At 43.4% G+C, this 20,418-nt stretch overlaps 3 protein-coding genes across 4 annotated transcripts in view; 2 read left to right on the forward strand and 1 right to left on the reverse strand.

Annotated features, from left to right (window-relative positions):
* The first annotated feature begins 154 nt into the window (after positions 1-154).
* slirp (SRA stem-loop interacting RNA binding protein) lies at positions 155-1,454 on the forward strand. The gene is made up of 4 exons (XM_030719035.1): positions 155-293; positions 817-875; positions 987-1,094; positions 1,187-1,454. The coding sequence occupies exons 1-4, from the start codon at positions 230-232 to the stop codon at positions 1,253-1,255; spliced, it is 300 nt and encodes a 99-aa protein (XP_030574895.1). The 5' UTR covers positions 155-229; the 3' UTR covers positions 1,256-1,454.
* A 1,843-nt stretch (positions 1,455-3,297) lies between these two features.
* Positions 3,298-5,367, reverse strand: timm9 (translocase of inner mitochondrial membrane 9 homolog). Of its 2 annotated transcripts, none has more exons than XM_030718510.1 (4): positions 5,277-5,367; positions 5,033-5,081; positions 3,860-3,955; positions 3,298-3,723 (listed from the first exon to the last, which is right to left on the reverse strand). In XM_030718510.1, the coding sequence occupies exons 2-4, from the start codon at positions 5,069-5,071 to the stop codon at positions 3,589-3,591; spliced, it is 270 nt and encodes an 89-aa protein (XP_030574370.1). In that variant the 5' UTR covers positions 5,072-5,081; positions 5,277-5,367; the 3' UTR covers positions 3,298-3,588. The 2 variants fall into 2 exon arrangements, with proteins under 2 accessions (XP_030574370.1, XP_030574369.1); XM_030718509.1 differs by having other exon boundaries at positions 5,033-5,198; positions 5,277-5,337.
* A 4,200-nt stretch (positions 5,368-9,567) lies between these two features.
* kiaa0586 (KIAA0586 ortholog) overlaps positions 9,568-20,418 on the forward strand; it is a 33,813-nt gene continuing 22,962 nt past the window's right edge. Inside the window, exons 1-7 of the mRNA XM_030718511.1 lie at positions 9,568-10,257; positions 11,281-11,350; positions 11,429-11,657; positions 11,750-11,820; positions 11,964-12,048; positions 15,198-15,312; positions 16,481-16,589. Coding sequence (XP_030574371.1) covers positions 9,972-10,257; positions 11,281-11,350; positions 11,429-11,657; positions 11,750-11,820; positions 11,964-12,048; positions 15,198-15,312; positions 16,481-16,589 — 965 coding nt within the window. The 5' untranslated portion in view covers positions 9,568-9,971. The remainder of the gene's footprint in view (positions 10,258-11,280; positions 11,351-11,428; positions 11,658-11,749; positions 11,821-11,963; positions 12,049-15,197; positions 15,313-16,480; positions 16,590-20,418) is intronic.

A 20,418-nucleotide genomic window follows, 5' to 3' on the forward strand; every position in this document is an offset into this window, starting at 1 on the left:
GTCACGGTGACGCAACAAGAAGCGGGGTCCGTTTTTATGATGTAAAACATCAAACATTAAAAGCACGGAAATATTTGTGAAACTTTTATTAATTAAAATCTGCAAATTTATGAAAAAAACTCAGAAATCAGTTGGTATTTTTAAAGACGAGGAGCCGCGGCTCACTCAGCGCTCACAGCTCCCAGTTGACCCTGAATGCAGCATCACGTCACAGGTCAGCAGAGGCAGCATGGCGGCGTCCAAGAAGGTGTTCGAGGTGTTCGTGTCCAAAGTGCCGTGGACGGTGGCCGCAAGTGAGTCCGCTCACTAGAGCTTATTATTGATACACATGTAGCGATTTCCGACAGGTAGGCTACCGCGTGAGGAGGGCGTGACGTCCGGAGGGATGCGGGAGGATTTACGGCTCACGCAGGTGTTAGTGACGTGTCTGAGGGGGTCCTTTCTGCTGACCTCCTGCCTGGTGGTGTACCTGACTTAGTTCATTTTAAAGGACCCATCCTGCGCGGCTTATTCTCTTACGTCATCAGAGTAACTCTGGCGTCACAGTTCGGAGGAACTCGTCCTGATTTCATCCTCTGTCCGAAACAGTTTTAGCTCCTCCCTCTTTAATCAGACTTTCTTCTGATTGGCTGCCCCTCAGTTTGAAGGTCAGGTTGGTGGCACCTCTGTGATGTCACAGAGATCCCAGGGTGTAATAACTGATCAACTGAGTGCTTAGAGCAGCATGAGCTTCGGGCACATACGTCAACTCATCATTAGAAACAGGAAGCAGGAGATGTGACAGGAAGTACTCAGGTGTTCCTGTGTGTGTTTCAGAGGAGATGAAGGAGTACTTCGGACAGTTTGGCGCCGTGAAGAAGTGTCTGCTGCCCTTTGTAAGTACTGTGTGTGACCACTGACTCAGGTGATGATCCAAGCGGCTGGGGGAATGCCGCTCTGAGCATGAGCAGTTGTCGTGACGTGTGTGCGTGTCGCTGTGTCCTCAGGATAAAGAAACTGGGTTCCACAGAGGGTTCTGCTGGATTGGCTTTAGCACAGAGGAAGGACTCAACAACGTACTGCAGAAAGACCCGCACATGCTCGAAGGAGTCAAGGTAACTTCACCTGCCACCTCAGCAAGGGCTTCTGGGTAACCGTGTCTTCATCCACTCACTGTATGTGTGCTGACTCTTGTCTTGGCTCTCAGCTGCAGGTTCAGAGGAACAGACGTCCATATGGGGGGCAGAGGTCAAACAGAGACGTTGAATACGACTGAAGCTGTGAATGAGCTGCTGTTCTTCTTTTCCTGCTGCCGCCCTGGAGGACGTTACACTTCCTGTTTGAATACCTTCACTGTCACAGTTTGAACGAGCTGTTGGTCATCCTCTATTTTTTGTTTCCTGTCCTGCATGAAGCAGTTCATGCTGAGCTGTACAGATTCCCTCTGACAGGCAATAAAGACACAATTAAACTCATTTTGTCTCATGGTTCTGTTTTCAGTAAAGGAGTTCCCTCTTTCACAGCACACAGACTGACGCCTGCAGGTTTGGTGAAGAAAGTGAAGACGGCTAAAGTAAAATAATTGAGCTTAAATAAAAAGCAGAGTTCAGTGTTATCCTTGTCACGGGAAAACACTTTATTCCAAAATAAAATGCACAGGAAGTGTCTGAATAAAAGCCTGAGGTTGTTTTCTGCAGGTTTGGATTTGATGTTCTGAACTGACCCCAAATAAAACGAGCCCTGAAATATCTGCAGCTTCTATCAATGCGTGTCCATCCCGATGAAACTGAAGAAGGAATGTTTTTGAAGTGGTTTGTTTTATGCTGAGGCAACATCAGATATCTCTTCACATCTCTCCTCTTCCTACCCTCTGCCATCAGTCAAGGAAATGTGGGTAGGAGTGTTGATGAGGACTTGGGTGTTCTGAGAATCCGAACAACCTCACACTCATCTCTCAACAGCATGACACTCTATGTGCGCCACAGCGTGTTGTAGCCCTGCTGTTCTCTGCAGGTCATTTTAAACGAGAACAGACTGTGAAAAAAGGTCGGAGATTTAAAGACAAAGGAATATTTAGGGTCAGAGTTACATCCACAGCAGCTCAGTGTTTTATTTATATAGCATCAAATCACAACAGTCAGCTTGATCTGCTTTATACTGTAAGGTAAAGACCTACAATAATACAGAGAAAACCAACAATCAGATGATCAGACCTTTGAGAGATGTTACAAAGCTGCTGATTCCCTGGAGAGGCTCAGCGCCAGGCTGGCACTGAAAGCTGTGGGCAGGAGTATTACAAAGTTTGCAGCACACAATTGACTGCAAACTGCACAAACTGATGATGAAAACATCCTGTCTGCTGCTGCTGTGACAGCTGCTCCTGGGAGAGCTTACGTCATCAGGCGTTATCAGGACGAGAATCGTGTCAAAGCTGTGAGCGCAGCTAAAATGGCTCAGTCCCCAGGCTGAGTTACATCCTCCTCCTCAGTAATGCTGATTTTACTGAGAGCAGAAATGAGCTGAGCTGCTTTTTCTCAGCAGCACAGAGAGCTGCTGGATCTGAAGCGATAACAGTAAAAATGCAGATGTTAATGAACCTGTGTTAATTAATGCCTGGATGCTGCAGTCAGCAATAGAAACACAGCTCACTGTGGATTATTGTGGATAACAGGCCTTCATCACTGCTGGAGCTGCACTCAGCAGAACGCTGTTATTACTGAAGTGAACCGGCTGCAGCTTTGTAATTAAATTACAGCTCATTGTTAGTGGATCGATCTGCCACTGCAGCATCAGAGTAACTTAGTAAATCTGTCCCACAGCCTGTAAAATAAAGGATGGTCCTAAAGTCTCCTCTGCTAAAAGAAGCCCTGAAGCTCTTATCCTTATTGTTGGAGTTACATAGATGCTTCCCCTTTCCCAGGAAAACTGACTACTGGAACACACCGGCTGCTTCTGCCATCACTAACTAAAGGGGATCTCAGCAGTAACACTACCAAAATAAAAGCCCTGTATTCATAATTTATCATCATCAGTTTGATTTTATTGGGTAATAATCTGAAGTAGGTTGCAGGAAAAGGTCCATTTCCTCTGAAATGCAGCAAAAATACTTTAATGGAGTAAATGCCCCACTTTTGTATCTTGTTAATGGTTAAAGTTATTAATAAAAGAATGAAATAACTGAAGCGCTGCAAGCCTTTTAAATGTTTATCAGAAACACAGAGAAGGAAGAATATCCACCTGTGAACCAGCAGCGCGAGTGTACAGCAGTACGGAGTAAAAGTACTTCCTAACAGCAGGATGAAAACTTCCACACATTCCTGATGTCAGATTTTTTTATTTCCAGACACAAGAAAGGTCAGCTAGAAATATGCACATTAAAGGATCATTCCGCAGTTTAACAAAGAATCTGCTGTTGTAAACTACGTTTCCCATGATGCTTCGACACAAACACCTGACTGCTTCCTTCACCCTGCAGACAGGGGCTCCATGATGAAGGGGCGGAGCTTCAGATCAGACTTACAGCAAAACTGTCATCTGCAGTTTCAGAGTCTGTTTTCACAGAGTCAGAGGGTCTGCTGGACCGGAACCGTCTCAGGGTCTCGGCCCGGCTCAGCGCGGCTGTCCCAGCAGCCCAGCTTTAGCTGCCAGAGCCTCGTTCTGCTGGATGTGATACTCCTGGAAACGCATGGAGATCCTCTGAGTCATCTTCAGATACTTCTGCAGGCACGACTCGGAGCAGCTCGACTGAAACAAAGGAGAAACAGCTGTGAGGATGTGACCCGTTTCACTTTAACTGCTCATGAAATGAGGAAAAACTCAAAGTTTGGTCCATAAAAACTCAGCCGTTTACAGCGGCAGAAACAGGAAGTGATATTTTTACCTCCTCGGGCTTCACGTCTCTTGTGGTGAAGTCTCGGACACAGTCCATGAAGCAGTTCTCTGTCACCTTGTTGTACGTCCCCAGAAACTCCTTAAACTGAACACAGGAAATAGACACGGCTCAGAACGGCTTCAACACTGAACTCAACAAAAATCTGAGAATCAAACTCAAACTGTCCGAGTTTCCCGTCTGCAGCAGAGGCAGAGCGGAAGAGCTGTGGAGGGATTTCCTCGTACGGGTTTCAGGACGCGCTCACCTGAGAGCTCAGTCCTCTCTCATTTTTAGAAATAAAAAAGATTTTATAAAACTGCTCTAAAGGTGGCCGTGAGAGCTCAGAAGTAGAAGTGTTAGTAGAATTTATGATATGAATTCATATGTGATGGAGATCTGCTCCTGTTGTTGGCTCGACTGAATAAAAGATCAAACTGAAAATAAACTGGTGAATTTACAAGGAAAAAATAACTGTGCAAAGTGAAGCAGCTGTTTCCTTTCAAGTAATTTATTAATTCATAATCACAGAACAGTATTTTGGGCATAAATTAACCCTTTCATATAATGTTTCAAAATCTTTTTTTAACTATTTCGTTGGAATTTTGTTTCTTTCCCAGGTGCCGGCATTTTCCATGGATTCACTGTTTTACTAACTTTGTTTCATTCACTTCTTACCCATCATTTTCAGACAGAATTATTTTGTTTTACTTTATTTATAAATTACACAAATTCAATAGTTTTATAAGCTGAATTTTTAAGACCTCACTTAAGCTTCTTTAAACTTGCTTGTTAAAATCATAAGTGCTTGCAGCTGTTTTATCCTCATTAATTTTAATGTTTTATTTTTAAAACACTTTTTACTAAATCATACATTTTTACGCTTATTTCTTGCTATTTTTAAATGGCTTTTTCTACATTAGCATTATTTCCTATCCCGCTCCTGTGCTGGTCCCGAGCAGCTGCTACAGCTTTCTGACAGTGTTTCAAAGTATTGAACATTTTTATCGGTTTCTATTGTCATCTACCGTTTGTCGCTGTCTCGCGGTTTGCCCCTCGCAGGCTCCCGTGCTGCCCGGCTGGGTGAATGGTTGCTGGGTGCACGGCGGTAAACAGGACTTTCGGCCTCTCGGTTCGGAGCCTCTTTCCAGCGAATCGACATGAAAACTCGCTAGCATCTCTTACCTGTTTGATCTGGTCGGACTCGGACACCTGGGCCGCCATGACTCGGACTCTGTGGGGGGACAGGGCAACAATCAGCGCGGCTGCTCTCACACCAGACTCCAGCCAGAAATCCTCCGTTTTTAGCGCTCCGCCTCTTTTAAAGCTCCTCCGGCGCTCACATGTTATTCTGTAACCACGAACTTACAGGTGTGACCCCGCTTCAGAAAACACGGTTACCTGGGATTTATTCATATACTGAGCTCACCTGCCAGATTATACGGACCCCGTCTGAAGAGCTGCTGCTGCTAACGGCAGAACCAAAATAGGAAGGTTCCGGAGAGCTACAAAAGTTTCACTTCCTGTAGTTCCGACCTCCAAAAAATGAACACATGAAATGTAAATTTAAAAAAACCAAACAGATAAATAAATGAACAAATAAATAACTGGACTTAAAAATAAGACAGATGTTTGAAATATTTAACCTGCGATCTTTGGAGACAAACTTATCAGCAGAGAATATTTAGAATTTTCTTAAACGAAACCTTTATTTGTTCCGTTTGTCGGTGACAACAGCGGTCCGAGGGTGCAGGCAGCAGGAAAGAAATCATCAGTGGAGCTATACCAGGATTGACAATGGCAACGGGCAAATAAAGAGTCCACATGAACCCGTGTCAGTGCTGAGCGTAATTTTTATCTCGGAAGGGAGAAAAGAGTCATTTTAATCAGCTCAGTCCACTCAGATGGAATAAAGTCTGTTAAAAAACAAAGTTTCTGCTGCAGTTTATGAACATTTCATTGTTTCAATTATTATTCAGTAAAATGTTTATTGATGGAATAGCAACCTCACTTTTTAATTTTATTTGTTTATTTTATTATTTCTGCTGCTACTGCATAAAATGCTTCATGACATTCATAGAAAAACTGCTTTAATGTTCCAGTGTAACCATTTCTAATCTGATCTAAGATCAGCTTCACTGATAGATGACGGCTCTGACAGCTACAGCAGAGATGTTTCACTGAGTTACTGTTAAAAGTCAGAGGTCAGTCATCGTTTCATGTTATCAGAAATGTCTCAGCTTTATAGATTTGAAATATTTCAGTGCAGGTTTGGGAGGATGGGACATTTTAAAGAAAGAATGCAGATTGTGTCTGGAAAATTAAGCCATTATGAACAGATCTGGATGGGATGAGCTGGGAAATGACTGGAGCCTGATCCGTGATCCAGATCCATTTGGTTCTCCTGCTCTGCAGGTGGACTCGGACATGGTTTCTGATCCATTACGGAGCCTTTGATCCCTTCAGGTGGATCTGGTTCTGGGTGAGCCGACTGAGACTGATTTCCATGATTTTCAGTGAAAAATATGTTCAGTCGCTTCCCATTCATGTCCCAAAAGTATTTTTTTCATCTCTTAAAAAAATAATTAGGAAATTTATTTGGCAAGGCAAGACACCAAGATTCAGCATGGATAAGTTATCATTGCAGTATGAGGATGGAGGTCTCAATCTCCCTAATTTTCAGCTGTATTATTATGCCGCTCAATTCAGGTTTTTGGCATAGATGTTTGACATGGAATCTTCTCCTTCATGGCTTAGAATTGAAACATTAGAGATGAAAGAGGAGTCACCAATAAATTTATTGTATAAATGGGATATAAAAACTATTAGGATGGTAACTGATAATCCTTTAATTATTCAGTCAATTCAAATTTGGTATAAACTTCGTGAATTGTTTAAGTTAGAAGGGTTTCTTTCGCCTAAAAGCCCTTTATGGGGAAATAGATTGCTACCGAAGATTTTTCAGACTGGAAACTTTAAATCCTGGCAGAAGAAAGGCATTAGCCGATTAGAACACTGTTATAAGGATGGAGTATTTATGTCCCTAGAACAGTTAAAAGAGAAATTTAAGTTGACAAATAAGGATTTTTTTAGTTATCTCCAATTACGTGACTTTATCAGAAATAATCAAAAAGGAAATTGGAAGTTACCTCCTATGTCTCCGGTTGAGTATATGTCATACCGGCCAGCCACTATTCAAAACTATCTCAAGGGTGTATACAGCCCTTATGTCAACTTTAACAATAATAGACACGGATAGTTCAAGAATAAAATGGGAGAAGGAATATCTATTGAGAAGCAGTTATGGAAGAATTTGTGTAGAGAAGGGGTTACCTCTACTTTAAATGCTCGATTTAGGCTCATCCAGTTTAAGTTCTTGCATCAGTTGTATATTACCCCAGATAAACTACATAAATATAATTCTAATATATCACCTTGTTGTTTTAGATGTGGCATGGCGGAAGGAACCTTCCTCCATGCTACTTGGCAGTGCTCTAAATTGCAGGGGTTCTGGCAGGGTGTGTGTGAAATCTTATCAAACATACATAGAGTTACGATCTCAATGGACCCTGAGATTTGTCTTTTAGGGAATTTGGCGAATTCCAATTTAGAGACAAATCATGCTAAGAAACTTACAGGAGTTCTGTTGGCAATTGCTAAGAAATGTATTGTGACAAAGTGGAAATTAGAGACTCCCCTCCCAATTAAAATATGGCTTTGTGAAATTAATAACTGTGAGAGAAAATAACCTATTGGATGCAGAATAGAAGTAAGACTTTTTATAAAATATGGCAACCATTTTTAAGATATATGCAAGATCTACCAGCACATTGGGTTGATTAACTTAACTGTTTTGGGGGATTTATGAATAGTGATAATGTCTCTCAATATATCTCAGATTCCTATATATGTGTGTGTGTGTGTACGTATGTATGTATGTATATATATATATATATGTGTGTGTGTGTATGTATATGTATGTATGTATGTGTGTATATGTGTATATATACATATTTCATTCTTAATGATTAACCCCCCCCCCTTTTTTTTGTTATGTTAATTAATTATGAACATGTTATATTGTTTATTTATTTATTTACTTTTGTTTTGTTTTGTTTTGTTTTAGATTTGTTTTATTATTCAAAAGATATTGAGATTGTTCCTGAGTTGATATTGTTTTGTTAGGTTATAAGTGTAATATTTCTGAAAAAGTAAAATAAAGTATTCTAAAAAAAAAATAAAAAATATGTTGAGATTTATACTCTGAATTTTAGACAGCAGAACTTTCAAAATGTTGATATCATTTAAGTAATTAAATACATTCAGCCTCATCTTCACTCTAACATTCACATCATCTCCAAGATCCAGACATACAGATCAGTGTGATGGAAACAGTGATACTACAGATACTACAGTAAATGTTTCAGAAGAACTGACTGACAGCTGCAGCTGCATTACTGCACTCAGAGTCAGAAAGATGGAGACTGTAGATTTGATCCTGAGTGATTATAGATCTGTGATGTCATTGCTGTCTCCATCAGCCTGTTGATGAGTGACCGACTGTAAAGGTGCTCATGTTAAAAGAACGACTAACTGGGCTTTCAGTGCTTGTAGAAACACCTGCGGATGAATTCGCTCCTCTGATGCTCTGACAGCATCAGAGGAAATGAATGAGGAAATGAATCGGAGCGTCAGACAGGTGTTTCAGCTGCAGCAGGAGGGGCGGAGTCAGAGAGACACTTTCCAGCGAGCAAGTTAGAGTCACAGAGTCTGTCACCATGGTAACTGACTCAAGCTCTCTTTCCCTCATTTTAGGTTTAATGAACTCAGATCTTTTAGCTTTTTGCTTTCTGGAATAGGGCCTATAAAACCGTCCATAAGGCCTCGCCAGCTATTTAATTTTAAAGAATAATTTTATGTATTGAGTAACAGTAAAAAACTGTAATGTGTAAAAAACTGAATAATATTAATATTACATAAATATTAAATGTTTATTTTGTTATATTTAATTTTATTATTTTCTTGCATTGAGCAACTTAAAGTTGTCCAAACGTCATCAACAAGTTCCTTTCTACTGGGAAATCATCTTCAAGCATAATTTCTCCCATTACTAGAATAACAGGTATGTTCTCCTCTCACCTGTAAAACCCGCTGCGATGAAGCTGCTTTCAGGCTGCAGAGCCGAGAAAAATCCACGCGCTGCTTCAGGGTTTTATGAATGATGAAGAAAGAAACCAAACAAAAACCAAACAGAACTCTGTGCCTCTGTGTTCGTTTATATTTTTACTTCATTAGTTTATTTAATTAAGTTGATTCATTATTTTAAATCTTACATATTTGTTCTCCTGGTACATTCTCTTTTGTGATAAGATAAGCTAAGATATCTTTATTGTCATTGCACAATGCAATGACATTTTGTTGGAGCCATTCTCCAGGTGCCGAAATAATAAATACAAGATAGAAAAAATATATATAAACAAATAAATTAAAAAGATCTGGTATTTACAGTGTGCAGCGGTAGTATGATGCAATAATTACAGTAAGCGTCAGTATCGATGGCAATAAACGGTTTATTTGCAACTGAGTGCAGTGTGCACCATTGTTGCGCGTGTGTTCAGTCCTCTGTGCATTTGATTACCCTAGTCTAGAGAAAAGTTGTTCTGTGCAGTCCTGGGTTGTAAATAAAGGTTGAATTTGTTGTGTTTATCATGTTTTTTTTTTGTTTGTTTGTTTGTTTGTTTGTTTTTCGTTTAAGCTCGGAACGTTTTTTTTTTTCTTCGTATCCGGATTTTGGGGCGGAGTGAGGCCTCTAAGTTGTATTTTCTTTTTTACATCCTCTCTGAAGCGGAAGCCGGAAGCTGTTTGTTGTCAGCAACAGTTGCCGTGTTTGAAGAGTTGTCGGTTTTCTTCGGTTTTCGTTTCTCGGTTTTTACCTTGCGGGGTTTCTTCGCGTGTGTGGGATGATCTCCGCAGGCCTCGGCCTTCCTATGCGGGCCTCCGGGCGCTGACTGCCGCCTCTCTCATCCTTTGAGCGGCCCGCGGCGGGAAGTTTGAACCGTTAGCCCCCGTGCTAACAGGACAGCTTTGAAACAGCTTTATTAGCACTTGGTAGTTTAACAGCATCATGTCTGCTCCGGAGCAGTCCTCCTGCAGCTTGGACACCGGGGACGTATTAATCCGCTCTACCCGGGCGCTCCGCCCGGACCGGAGACCCGGATCCGTCCAGATCACCGTACGGAAGCTGCGGGATCCTCCTCCCTCTCCTCAGACCCAGAAACAGAAGAAGCAGCAGCGGCGGAGTCCCAGACAGCAGACAGGTTTCGGTGCTCCACAGCGGATAACAGCGGACCCGGATCCCGGTAAGAAACCCGGAGGAGGGACCCAGGACCCCGCACACGTGGTGCAGTCAGGTGGGGAAATAAAAATACCTGACAGGTTTCTTATTATTCTTACACACTGAAGGTGTTTCTGTGAATCAGACTGTGGATGAGTTTCTGTGGGTCACAGGAAAAATACAGGAACCCTGGATGGAGTCACACCTGCTCACGTGACTCTTCATACCTGAGCAGGTCCCAGCTGCAGAGCTGTGACGTTCAGAGTTTACCTGAGTGCAGGGCGAGGCTTAAAAACCTCTTTTACCGCAGAAAAGACAGAGAAATGCTGAGACTTGGATGGAGAGGGTGAGGCTGGAGGTCTGTCTACTGCTCCCATGCAGTATATGTGCTCACTACGCTATGCAGAGGTTTTTCCAGCCTCATATTGTGCTGGAAAAACCAGCACAATGCTTTTTTTCTCCTCACTTACCCCATTGTGTTTGCTAATGTTTCTATCTTTTAAACGGCAGTGCCTTTGATGGCTGTGAGGCTGCAGACTCTTAGCTCCCCTGTTTGTTTGATTTATTTGTTCTGGAAGCCATTTCGTTATATGTGTGACATTTAACAACAATAAAATTGATTCTGTTTCTGTTTCATCTGCTGGTCCATACTTTACAACCAGACAGAAGCAATGAAGATCCTCACCTTTCCAAACCGATAAAATACTCAGACATGTTTCCTCACTTTGAACCAGAAAGCAGCTCAGACAGAAACAGCCGGAAGTTTAAAAATCATTGAATATCTCAGACCTTCTCCTCAGCTCAAATCAGGCCAGATCTTCAAGAACCTCAATGAAACGTCTCCAAACCTTAAAATTTGATCTCAGAATGAGCTAAATTCAGGTTTGTGCTTTAATTGACTCGGTTTAAGAGTGAACATCAGACAAACACCTGAGAAGGTTCCTGTGAGCGTATTCTTCTTCCAGACCAGCTCTGCTCAGCTTAATCCAGGATCATTAAGTCTGATTTCAGGAAGCCTCACTCAGACAAATCCACACTGCCTATTGTTAATCATGACATCACAATGTTGACGCCATCTTTGTTTGCATCATCACCTCAGGTGACGACGTGCTGACGTCACGTTTCGCATCCGGAAGTCGAGGAGTTGTGTTGGCGGCCCTGAAGAAGCGGTGAGTGAAAGTCTTTTCCTCTTAGATTTGCTGCTGGTCACTCATTAAAACATGTCATGTCTTATCTGTGCTGTTCAGCTCTCAGAGCGCCCCCCAGAGGAGGGAGGTCAGAGTACAGTTCCTAGACCCGAGCCCGCTCCACACTGCAGGAAACTCCTCGGACTGTCCTGCTCTGAGCTCCCAGGATGCAGTGGGGGACACCGGGGTCCAGACACTTTCCTCTGGTCACCTGGGAGACACCAGCAATGCAGCTGCAGCCGCCGCCGCCACAGCTGCAGCAGCGGCGGCGGCGGCTCCTCTCATCAAGGTAAACTGATGTTAGATCACTGCTGGAGCCTCTGCTGGACATTGATGGAAGTGCAGGATTGGGATTTGGAGCCTCTGCTTGTTTGTTTACAGGCTCAGTCTGATATGGAGGCGCGAGTGGCTCAGCTGGCTGATGGTGTCCAGAAGCTGCTGCAGGCCAACAGGTAAACACACCTGTGTACCTGTCATCTTGTTATGCTGCAAACAACTACTAAAAAAGAGAAACGTTTAATAATTCTTTGTTATAAAACATAATTTTTAATAGAGAAGTGTAGAGATGTGACATGACTGTGTCCTCTGTGGTCAGGGAGGGTGGGGACAGGGAGCGGAGCCTGAACCAGCAGACACTGCAGCACCTGGAGACACTGCACAACCAGCAACTGCAGCTGCAGGTGAGCGCACTCACCCGGGCCCTGTACTACGAAGTGAGTTTATCATACCCAGGGTATCTCTCCAAACCTGGACTCAGCCCCTGACGCTGCCGATCAGGATAAACTGTCACATAAAGCCGCTTTCCAGCTTGCTAAGTTCAGAGTTCCCCACCCGCGTTCACATGAAAGAGGTGGGCTTAGCAGCATCTGACCAATCTCAAAGGCTCACATGACTTCCTCCACAGAAAATGACCTCTGCGAGTGCACCTGCTCCAGAGATGTTATCAGATGGTGCCTAAAACTCTCTAAAGAACATAAAACTCTAACAGTGAAATAATCTGAGAGATTAAAGCTGTGAAACTGGTTAATCTGCTGCAGATCTGAGCTGCAGTGAATGATTCTGTATGAGTCGCTCTCAGTGCTGCTGCTGATTTCTAACCTGACTCTGAGACTTTAAACACGTTAAAGCTTCCTGTCCCACAGCCTGATGAAGGAGACGTGGAAATCGCTTCAGTCTGTCACACATCAAAGTGAGGTTAATGTGACTGATTGTACAGGTGTGAACAGGTGTTCTTGGTGTGTGTCTGTGTTTCCAGCAGAGATTCAGCTGCAGGATAGAATCAAGCAGAACAGCATTTAGACATTAATACACACACACACACACACACACACACGCACTCTCCTGACAATGAGACGCAGTCTGAGCTTCATTCAGAGGTTCCAGTAATGAGCTGCTCGTATAAACATGTTCCCCAGCAGAGAGTCTGTATCACTCTGAGAACATGCTGGAAATCAAAGACTCAGTGCGATCATGGCGCTTCCAGCTGATTTTAAACTCTGAGCATCAGCTGCTGCTGACAGCTGTAGTTATCCTTAGTTATAGCTTTAGTTATAGTTATCCTCTCAGCTGCAGACTCGCTGCTGTTTGAGGGTTTAGAGTAAAGATTAAATATAAAAACAGAGTCAGATTAATGCTTATAGAACAATAAAATTATTGTAAAATTGTTGCTGCCAACAGGAAACAAATGCAGGAATAAAGCTGCATCTAAGAATTTGTATTTACTCCTGAGGCTCATCAGGGAAACAGATTTCAGACCCTCTGTCTCTCCCTGCAGAGGTCTGAGGGATCTTCCTGGAATGGTGATGGTATTTTCTGGAGAATTGATTGGTCAGTGGGTGGTGATTTCATACTTGCTGATTGCCGTGGCGAAAAGTAAGAAGTTGCCATGGCGATAAACGGCTAAGAATTGAACCAGCCTACAGAAAATCCAGAGTTAACCCCACAGTTATCTGGATCAGAGGAAATCCTGCTTTGTAGAGCACAAACAGTTTGTCAGAAGCAGAAATGGTTTTAGTGATGTCACGGTGTCGAACCAGTGCAGTGTTTACACATGTTGGTTCTGATTGGATAGCAAAACAAATTAAAACCGCAAGCGGTGATGATCGGGCCCTCGCACCAGTGGCGCACGTCAACCCTTGGTGCACCCGGAGGTCTTTTAATCGTGATGTGTACAGAAGGTCTGTAGAAAGTTTAATTCTTGTATGGTAAAATATATCTTTTGCTCTCCACATAGACCAAATAGAATATTTGGGGGGTGGTCATGGCTCCAGCATGCAAAATAGGGCATGGGTCTGATTGACTTTTTTGATCGGGATGATGTCAAAAATGTTGAAACAAATTTTCATACATTTTAGAGAAACTAATTTTGTGGACGCAATACAAATTTTCATTTGCTTCTGTAGGGGGCGCTCTTGCATCTATAGGCATGAATCCATAGTTATGGGTTCAGCCTGGGTGTGTACATGAGTGATTACATTTTAAGCTTGATCGGGCAAGGCATGTGGAAATGAGTGCACAAACAATGTTGTGGCAAGGGAGAAAAATGAAGGCCAAATTCAGTTGCCTGGTGTGACAAGGCCGTTTAATATTTTGGAAAAAATTTTCACAATATTTGATGGGCTCCTTGTCTAGATGATCTGGAGCCAATGTGGTCTCACTGGGTCAAATGCCCTAGGAGGAGTTCATTCAAATAGCAGGCCTGAAAATGGCAAAAATTGACACCTTCAATTGAAGATGGCCGACTTCCTGTAGGGTTTCGGGTATGGGTCCAAGAGACTTTTTTGTACGTTTTAGGATGTTACATGAGTCTGCAAAATTGCAGAGCTGTAGATAAAATGTAGCTCCGGGGCTACCCAAGAAACAAGCTATTTTATATTTTGAGCTGCCACTAGGTGGCGTCCTAATGTTCATTGACTTTATGCTTATCAATGTGATGAGGGGAGAAGGCTCATCAAACCATTGAAATTTGAGGTAGATTGGGCAATGTGTCTTTGAGTTACAGCCCTTTTTGTGTTTGTGGTGAAACACTGACCTTTGCCGTCCTGCCAGGGTCACGCCCTTTGGCAAAAACTCGCAGTTTTCAAAACAGTGTAAGCCCAACTCCTTAAGACTTTCCAGGGGAAATTTGAGATGGTTCTGCTCAACCACCTTGGAGCTGGACCTCAAAGTGTAAAACATGACATTTCCTGCTCCCACTAGGTGGCGCTGCGATTGTCATAAAATATTGCCATATGTATGTGTTCAGGGCCGAATGCTCATCCTACTGAGAAAGTTTGATCCAGATTGGATTATGTAGGTATGAATGAGAGGCAATCAAAATTTCGTGGCGAAAGATCAAAATTCAAGGGAGCATAAGGACCACGCCCCATTGGCAAAAACTCACCATTTTATAAATGTAGATTCCCCTTGGTGTGTAGATTATACACACCAAATGTGAAGTTGATAACATCCAAAATCTTTGAGTTATTAGTGAAAGTCTGAAGGGTGCAAATCGCCAAATTTGCATGTTTGAGTAAAAATGGCGGACTTCCTGTTGGGTTTAGAGAAAAATGGCGGACTTCCTGTTGGGTTTAGAGCATGGCTCCAAGAGGATTTTTTGTGCCCGATACTTAGATTTTCACCAGGTGTGATGCATGTGCAAAGTTTCATGAGTTTTTGAATATGATAAAGCCCCCAAAAAGGCAATTCATTTGCCTGAATAATAATAAACAGAGCAATTACAATAGGGCCTTCACACATTTCGTGCTCGGGCCCTAATGATGAACTTGGAAACTGCCACACCTACACTCTGCGTTCTTACCTTTCATTGGCTTTTCTCTCCTCCAATCAGAGCCAGCTGGTGGAATCAGCCATTAAGATAGCGAGCGGCCACGCCTCCTCCACTGCTGACCCCACAGCTTCAGGCTGGCCTGGGCATCTGCAGCTCACGCACCTGAATACTGCAGGTAAGCACACCCAGGAGTCTTTCCACATCGCTACAGGTGTGTTCACGTGAGGCAAGTGGAGTTTGCCGGGTGGATAACACTGTAGACCAGTGAATCCCAACTGGCGGCCCGTGGGCCACATCCGGCCCGCCAGGACTGTCTATCAAGCCCCCCAAATAGTACTTATTTATTGTTTCCTGTGTTCGTTATATGTAATTATTATACAATGAGAACTGCATCTAATTGTGGTGTCTCCATAACAACTGTCAACATAACAGAGAAGGTCGTGTAAGTGGAAGACTTGAACATCACATCATTAAAAATAGTATAAATTTAAAAGGAAAATTGATAAATCAAATGATAATAGATTACTTAGGATACAGTATTACTTTTATCTTACTTTACGAGAGCATCTGGCCCTCACACTGTCTGCTGAGGAAAATTCCAGCCCTTGGACAAATGTAGTTGATGACCCCTGAGACTCACAGAGGCTCAATGAAACAACTCATTGTGTTAATCATATTTCACAAAGTTTCTTTTTTTTCATTTTGTGCAAAAATGGTTAGATTGTATTTTTGGGGTCTCAAAAAGCTAAAATGGTATTTATTTGAGCATAACAAACAAAAATAAACTAATAAAATTAATTAATTGTAGGACAGGCAGCGCTGAGGAGTTATGAGGCAGGTCCACCAGCAGGTGGCACCAACATCTCTCTGAGCCATTTCTAACATGATGCAGGTGTGTGTGTGTGTGTGTGTGTGTGTGTGTGTGTGTGTGTGTGTGTGTGTGTGTGTGTGTGTGTGTGTGTGTGTGTGTGTGTGTGTGTGTTTTCAATGCTGCAGGCGATGGAGACGGGGTTGTCACAGTAACCGGGGTGTTTGTAGCAGCACGACTATTTTTAGCTTCAATCCCGAATTCAACGCTGATGCTGTGTGTGTGTGTGTGTGTGTGTGTGTGTGTGTGTGTGTGTGTGTGTGTGTGTGTGTGTGTGCGCGCGCGTGTATCTGTCGAGCTAAATAAAACAAAATTTATGACTGAAAAATATTTCGACATGTTCATGAGATCCACCGGGAAAACCTGGAACGTCCCTATACGGTTTTCCGGGTTTTCCAGGCCTGGGAAAATGAAACTTCTTGGATGATTAAGGTTGATGTCCTCTGTCTGCGCTTTGTCTGCTTCACTCCGGCAGCAAACAGCCTCGGCACCCAGCCACCGAGCTCCTCGCCAGTCGCAGCTCCCCCTGCTGCCCCAGTTACCATGGAAACCCGCCGCCTTGACCGATGGCCAGATCAAACCAGGTGATGGGGGGAGGGGGAGGATGTTTCTGTGGGTTTGATGGTGACAGTTTTAGTTAAACAGAGACTGAGGAAGATGCCTCTGAAAGTCCGGCAGGAAGGATTACAGACAGGAAACAGGTTCAGGGTTCAGGCGCGGTCCTGGCACACCTGGAACACCGTGAACCTGCACATTAAACAGCCGCAAATCAACACATTCAGAAAGGGGCCTGATTGGTTAGGTTTCTCATTTAAGTGCCGTGTTCTGGGCGAGCACATGTGGAAATATTACATCATATCACAAAAATATCTTTAAGTGATAAAAGGTCATAAAAGTGTCTTAAATTTTCCGAAATCCAGGTTGGATGGGTCATAAATATTTTGTCACTTCATGGGAAAAATTCCCAGCACAAAAAATCTGTGATTTTTCCACCTACAAATTTACATCACACTCGCAATCAAAACTTTAGAGCATCAGGAGATCACTGATTAATTTATCCTCCAATAATGAATGAACACACATTTTCCAGGAGAGGCTGTGGGGATTTCGGGATTCACAGGATGGAAATCCCAGTCAGACAAGAACTCCCTTTTACCAGGAAGAAACCTCCAACAGAACCGATCAGGGAGGGAAAGCCATCCGACGTTGGGACAGGAGTGAAAGATTATGGGCAGTAATCAGGATCTGTAGGCAGGAGCATAAATCAGTCTCCTCTTTATTTTATTTTTAAACTTTTACATGTTCTCATTTACAAACATGACCTGGCCTACGTATAAACGGATTTTACCTGAATTTCTGTCGAACGTCGGCATGTTGGAGTCCAGGCCGGGAATCCTGCTCGCACAGAGCTTCGTATTCAGCCTCTGATGATGATGTTTGCGTCCCTCAGAGCCCAGCTAACTGCCGGCATCGCTGTGTGTGCTTCAGGCCCTGAAACAGAGACAGGCGCCCCATGAGAGCATCACTTATTGTTTTAGAGGAGGGGGTTTACGGACAGCCACATCAGGAAGGTTCAGATGAAGTTGTCCAGGATTATTTTCCTGCATGTCCTATATCCTTACAGACCTCATCAAATTAACATTTTCCTCACCAGCTGCTGACAGGAGCAGGGGTAAAAAAGAAATAATCAAACAATATTTTATTCTTCACATTTTTCTTTAAGCCTGAATATGACAGTTTAATGGCTGCGGAAAATTTCAGCAGCTAAGTGAGAGACATTTGATCGTTCAGTTCGTGAGGGTCATGTAGCATACAGCTGAACCTTTTACTGTAAAAATGGGGACAAATAAAATCCTACCAATCCCAAACTAACTGCAGGTTTAGATCCAGGCTGGGTTCAAATCTGCAGAGAGTCGGTTTGGCTCCTGGGCTTTGACACCTACGCAGGCTTTAAAGGTGTCGACACATATTACAACCACTGCTACCTTCATTAACAGACGTGTTTCCTCACATTTCCTGCGTTTTATAACCAAGCTCTATTTCTGGCTGAGTAAAAAAACAAGTCCAGGTGACTTCCCTTTGATGGAAGGGCAAATCCTGTTGTGTGCAGCGAAACCGTTGATGTGTTTTAGAGAGGAACGTGAGTCAGACTGGTTCCTCTGACCTGATGAATGCGTGAATGTGGTGCTGAGCAGTCAGTAAGAGTCGAGTATGAACACCGTGCTGGTGTTTGTACACTGGAGCTGGTGGAGACATAAAGGAGCCTCGTCTGAGCACTGCAGCAGGTTTCTCTGTGCTTCCGTCCATTTGCATAATCATTCATAGCGAGCGGGCCGGCCGGGCGGGAGGGCTGCAGCTCATCGTGCATTCTGCAGCTTCTCCTCGCACGTTTCCATGGCAACGCTGGCAGTATCCATCCGAGGCACGCCGGTGCTTTGTGAATGTGTGTTTATGGAGATGGCACTAAGCCAAAGCCACCGCCCACCGCTGATAACTCAGAATATTCCCACAATGCATCAGTGTGGCGTAGTTAACCCAAGATTCAACTTCTGGGGCCCCTGGAGCAGATGTTTTTAGAACTCAGCTGTTTAAAGTTTGCATTATTGGGGGCGTGGCCTCTTTGACTGACAGGTGGATGGTGATGCAGGTGGCTGTAGCAGCTAGATGTCTGTTAGGCTTCATCTGAACTGGACCGCTGGACCGTGTTTGCGCTGTTGGAGCCTTTTGGAGCATTTTTAATGCAGTTATCTGACCAATAATATGGCTGCTGTGCTTCACTGGACTAACAGACCGTCTAAGAAGTGTTCTGTTTGGAGTGATTGGCAGGTATCTGCGTGTGTGTGATGGTCCCTGTCTGGGTGCAGCTGGATAACTACAGCTGATAACAGCACTTCTCCCTCATGTCCAAATATGGTCACTTCCAAAAACAAAAAAACAACACAACTGTGGCCAAAATGCTAAATGTGGTGTTCACAAACCACTGGGTGAGGTCAGGGGGCTGAGCCCATCTTTCATATACAGGCTGTGAGGTAACCCCGTCCTTACAGGTTTCGTGTTTGAATGGATGGTTCAGAGTGCTGTGAAACTAATGTAGTTTTTATTTTTCGGCCTGTTTCATTTATGGAGCGCAGACAGCTCCACAAAGACTCATTGCTCGGTTTGAGGCGGCGCTCCTGCTGTTGTTTGATTGAGGTCTGGAGAAGGACTGAAGCTGTTGTCGGGATGTTTCTGCAGGAACAACAGAAAACGGTCTGACGCGCTCTCGGTGCTGGAAATCCTCTGTGAGGTTTGGGTCACGTGCATCATAATCACATCACGCACGCTTAAAGTCCGGCTACCATAACATTTGACTGACTGCACATGCTCACATGCACCTCTGTGCGTGATAAAGTATGTGGATCTTATAACAGAAAAATACAGTTTAAATCACAAAAACCTCTATCTGTATTTATGGAAAGCTCTGATTTGCTTTCACTGAATTGTGCTAAATTACGTTGATTTTATTATTGATAGAGAATATAGTACATCTAAAGACAGGTCCCCCCCGTGCCCTGCTGGACACCCCCTGGATACATCAGACTGAAGCAGAGGATAAACTACAGTGTTAGGATTGCTTTATTAACGAAACCACGTTCTTCATCGTTCCTCATATAAACTTGTGTCGTTTCCCTCCACCTGCTGTTTGTCTCATCACACAGGTAATAGTGGAAGGTGGGGAAGACGATTGATTAATTAACTAATCGACCAATTATCTGAGCTCTGATGGCAGAAACAGGAAATAACCTAAAGGCAGAAACGCAAGGAAACATCAGAGCAGAGCGGGCGATCGAGGCTTAGTGCGTACTGGGGGGGTGGGGGTGAAACCTGCCTAGCAACACAGATGCCGCTGCAGCCAAAACCCCAGGGTCCACCTTTAATATTCCACCTTAAACTGCTGTAATGTGATGAAACACCTCTGTTTCCTCTGAGGTCACAGGGGGGCAGGGGGAGTTCAGTTAAAGCTGCTTCTGTTCAGGAACAAGCTCATTATTTTCAGCACGTTTTCCTACAGATTAGTTTTTTTTAAATGAGCTGAAATTAAATCTCTGACTTCTCGTCCTTGAGGCGACAGTTTGTTGTGATTTGGCGCTATATAAATAAAATTGAATTGAATTGAATTGGTAGGGAAACAACAAACCCTCACCTTCCCAAAAAAAATCACGAAAGAAGCAGAGGGTGATTTTTCACTTATGCCTGACTCATAAAGTCATTTCCATTGTAAACCGGTGCAGAAGAAGCACAAACATCTTCACAAATCAGGAAATGAAATCTAAAATGTTCCTGGGGATGGCCCCATCACCAGTTCAACGTGACAGAACGAGAGGTCTGGAGGATGTGTCTGATTTTTGGGACTTTTCCACCATAAATTGGTGC

This window comes from Archocentrus centrarchus, chromosome 22 (genome assembly GCF_007364275.1).
Source record: "Archocentrus centrarchus isolate MPI-CPG fArcCen1 chromosome 22, fArcCen1, whole genome shotgun sequence".
In the NCBI taxonomy this organism is placed as follows: Eukaryota; Metazoa; Chordata; class Actinopteri; order Cichliformes; family Cichlidae; genus Archocentrus; species Archocentrus centrarchus.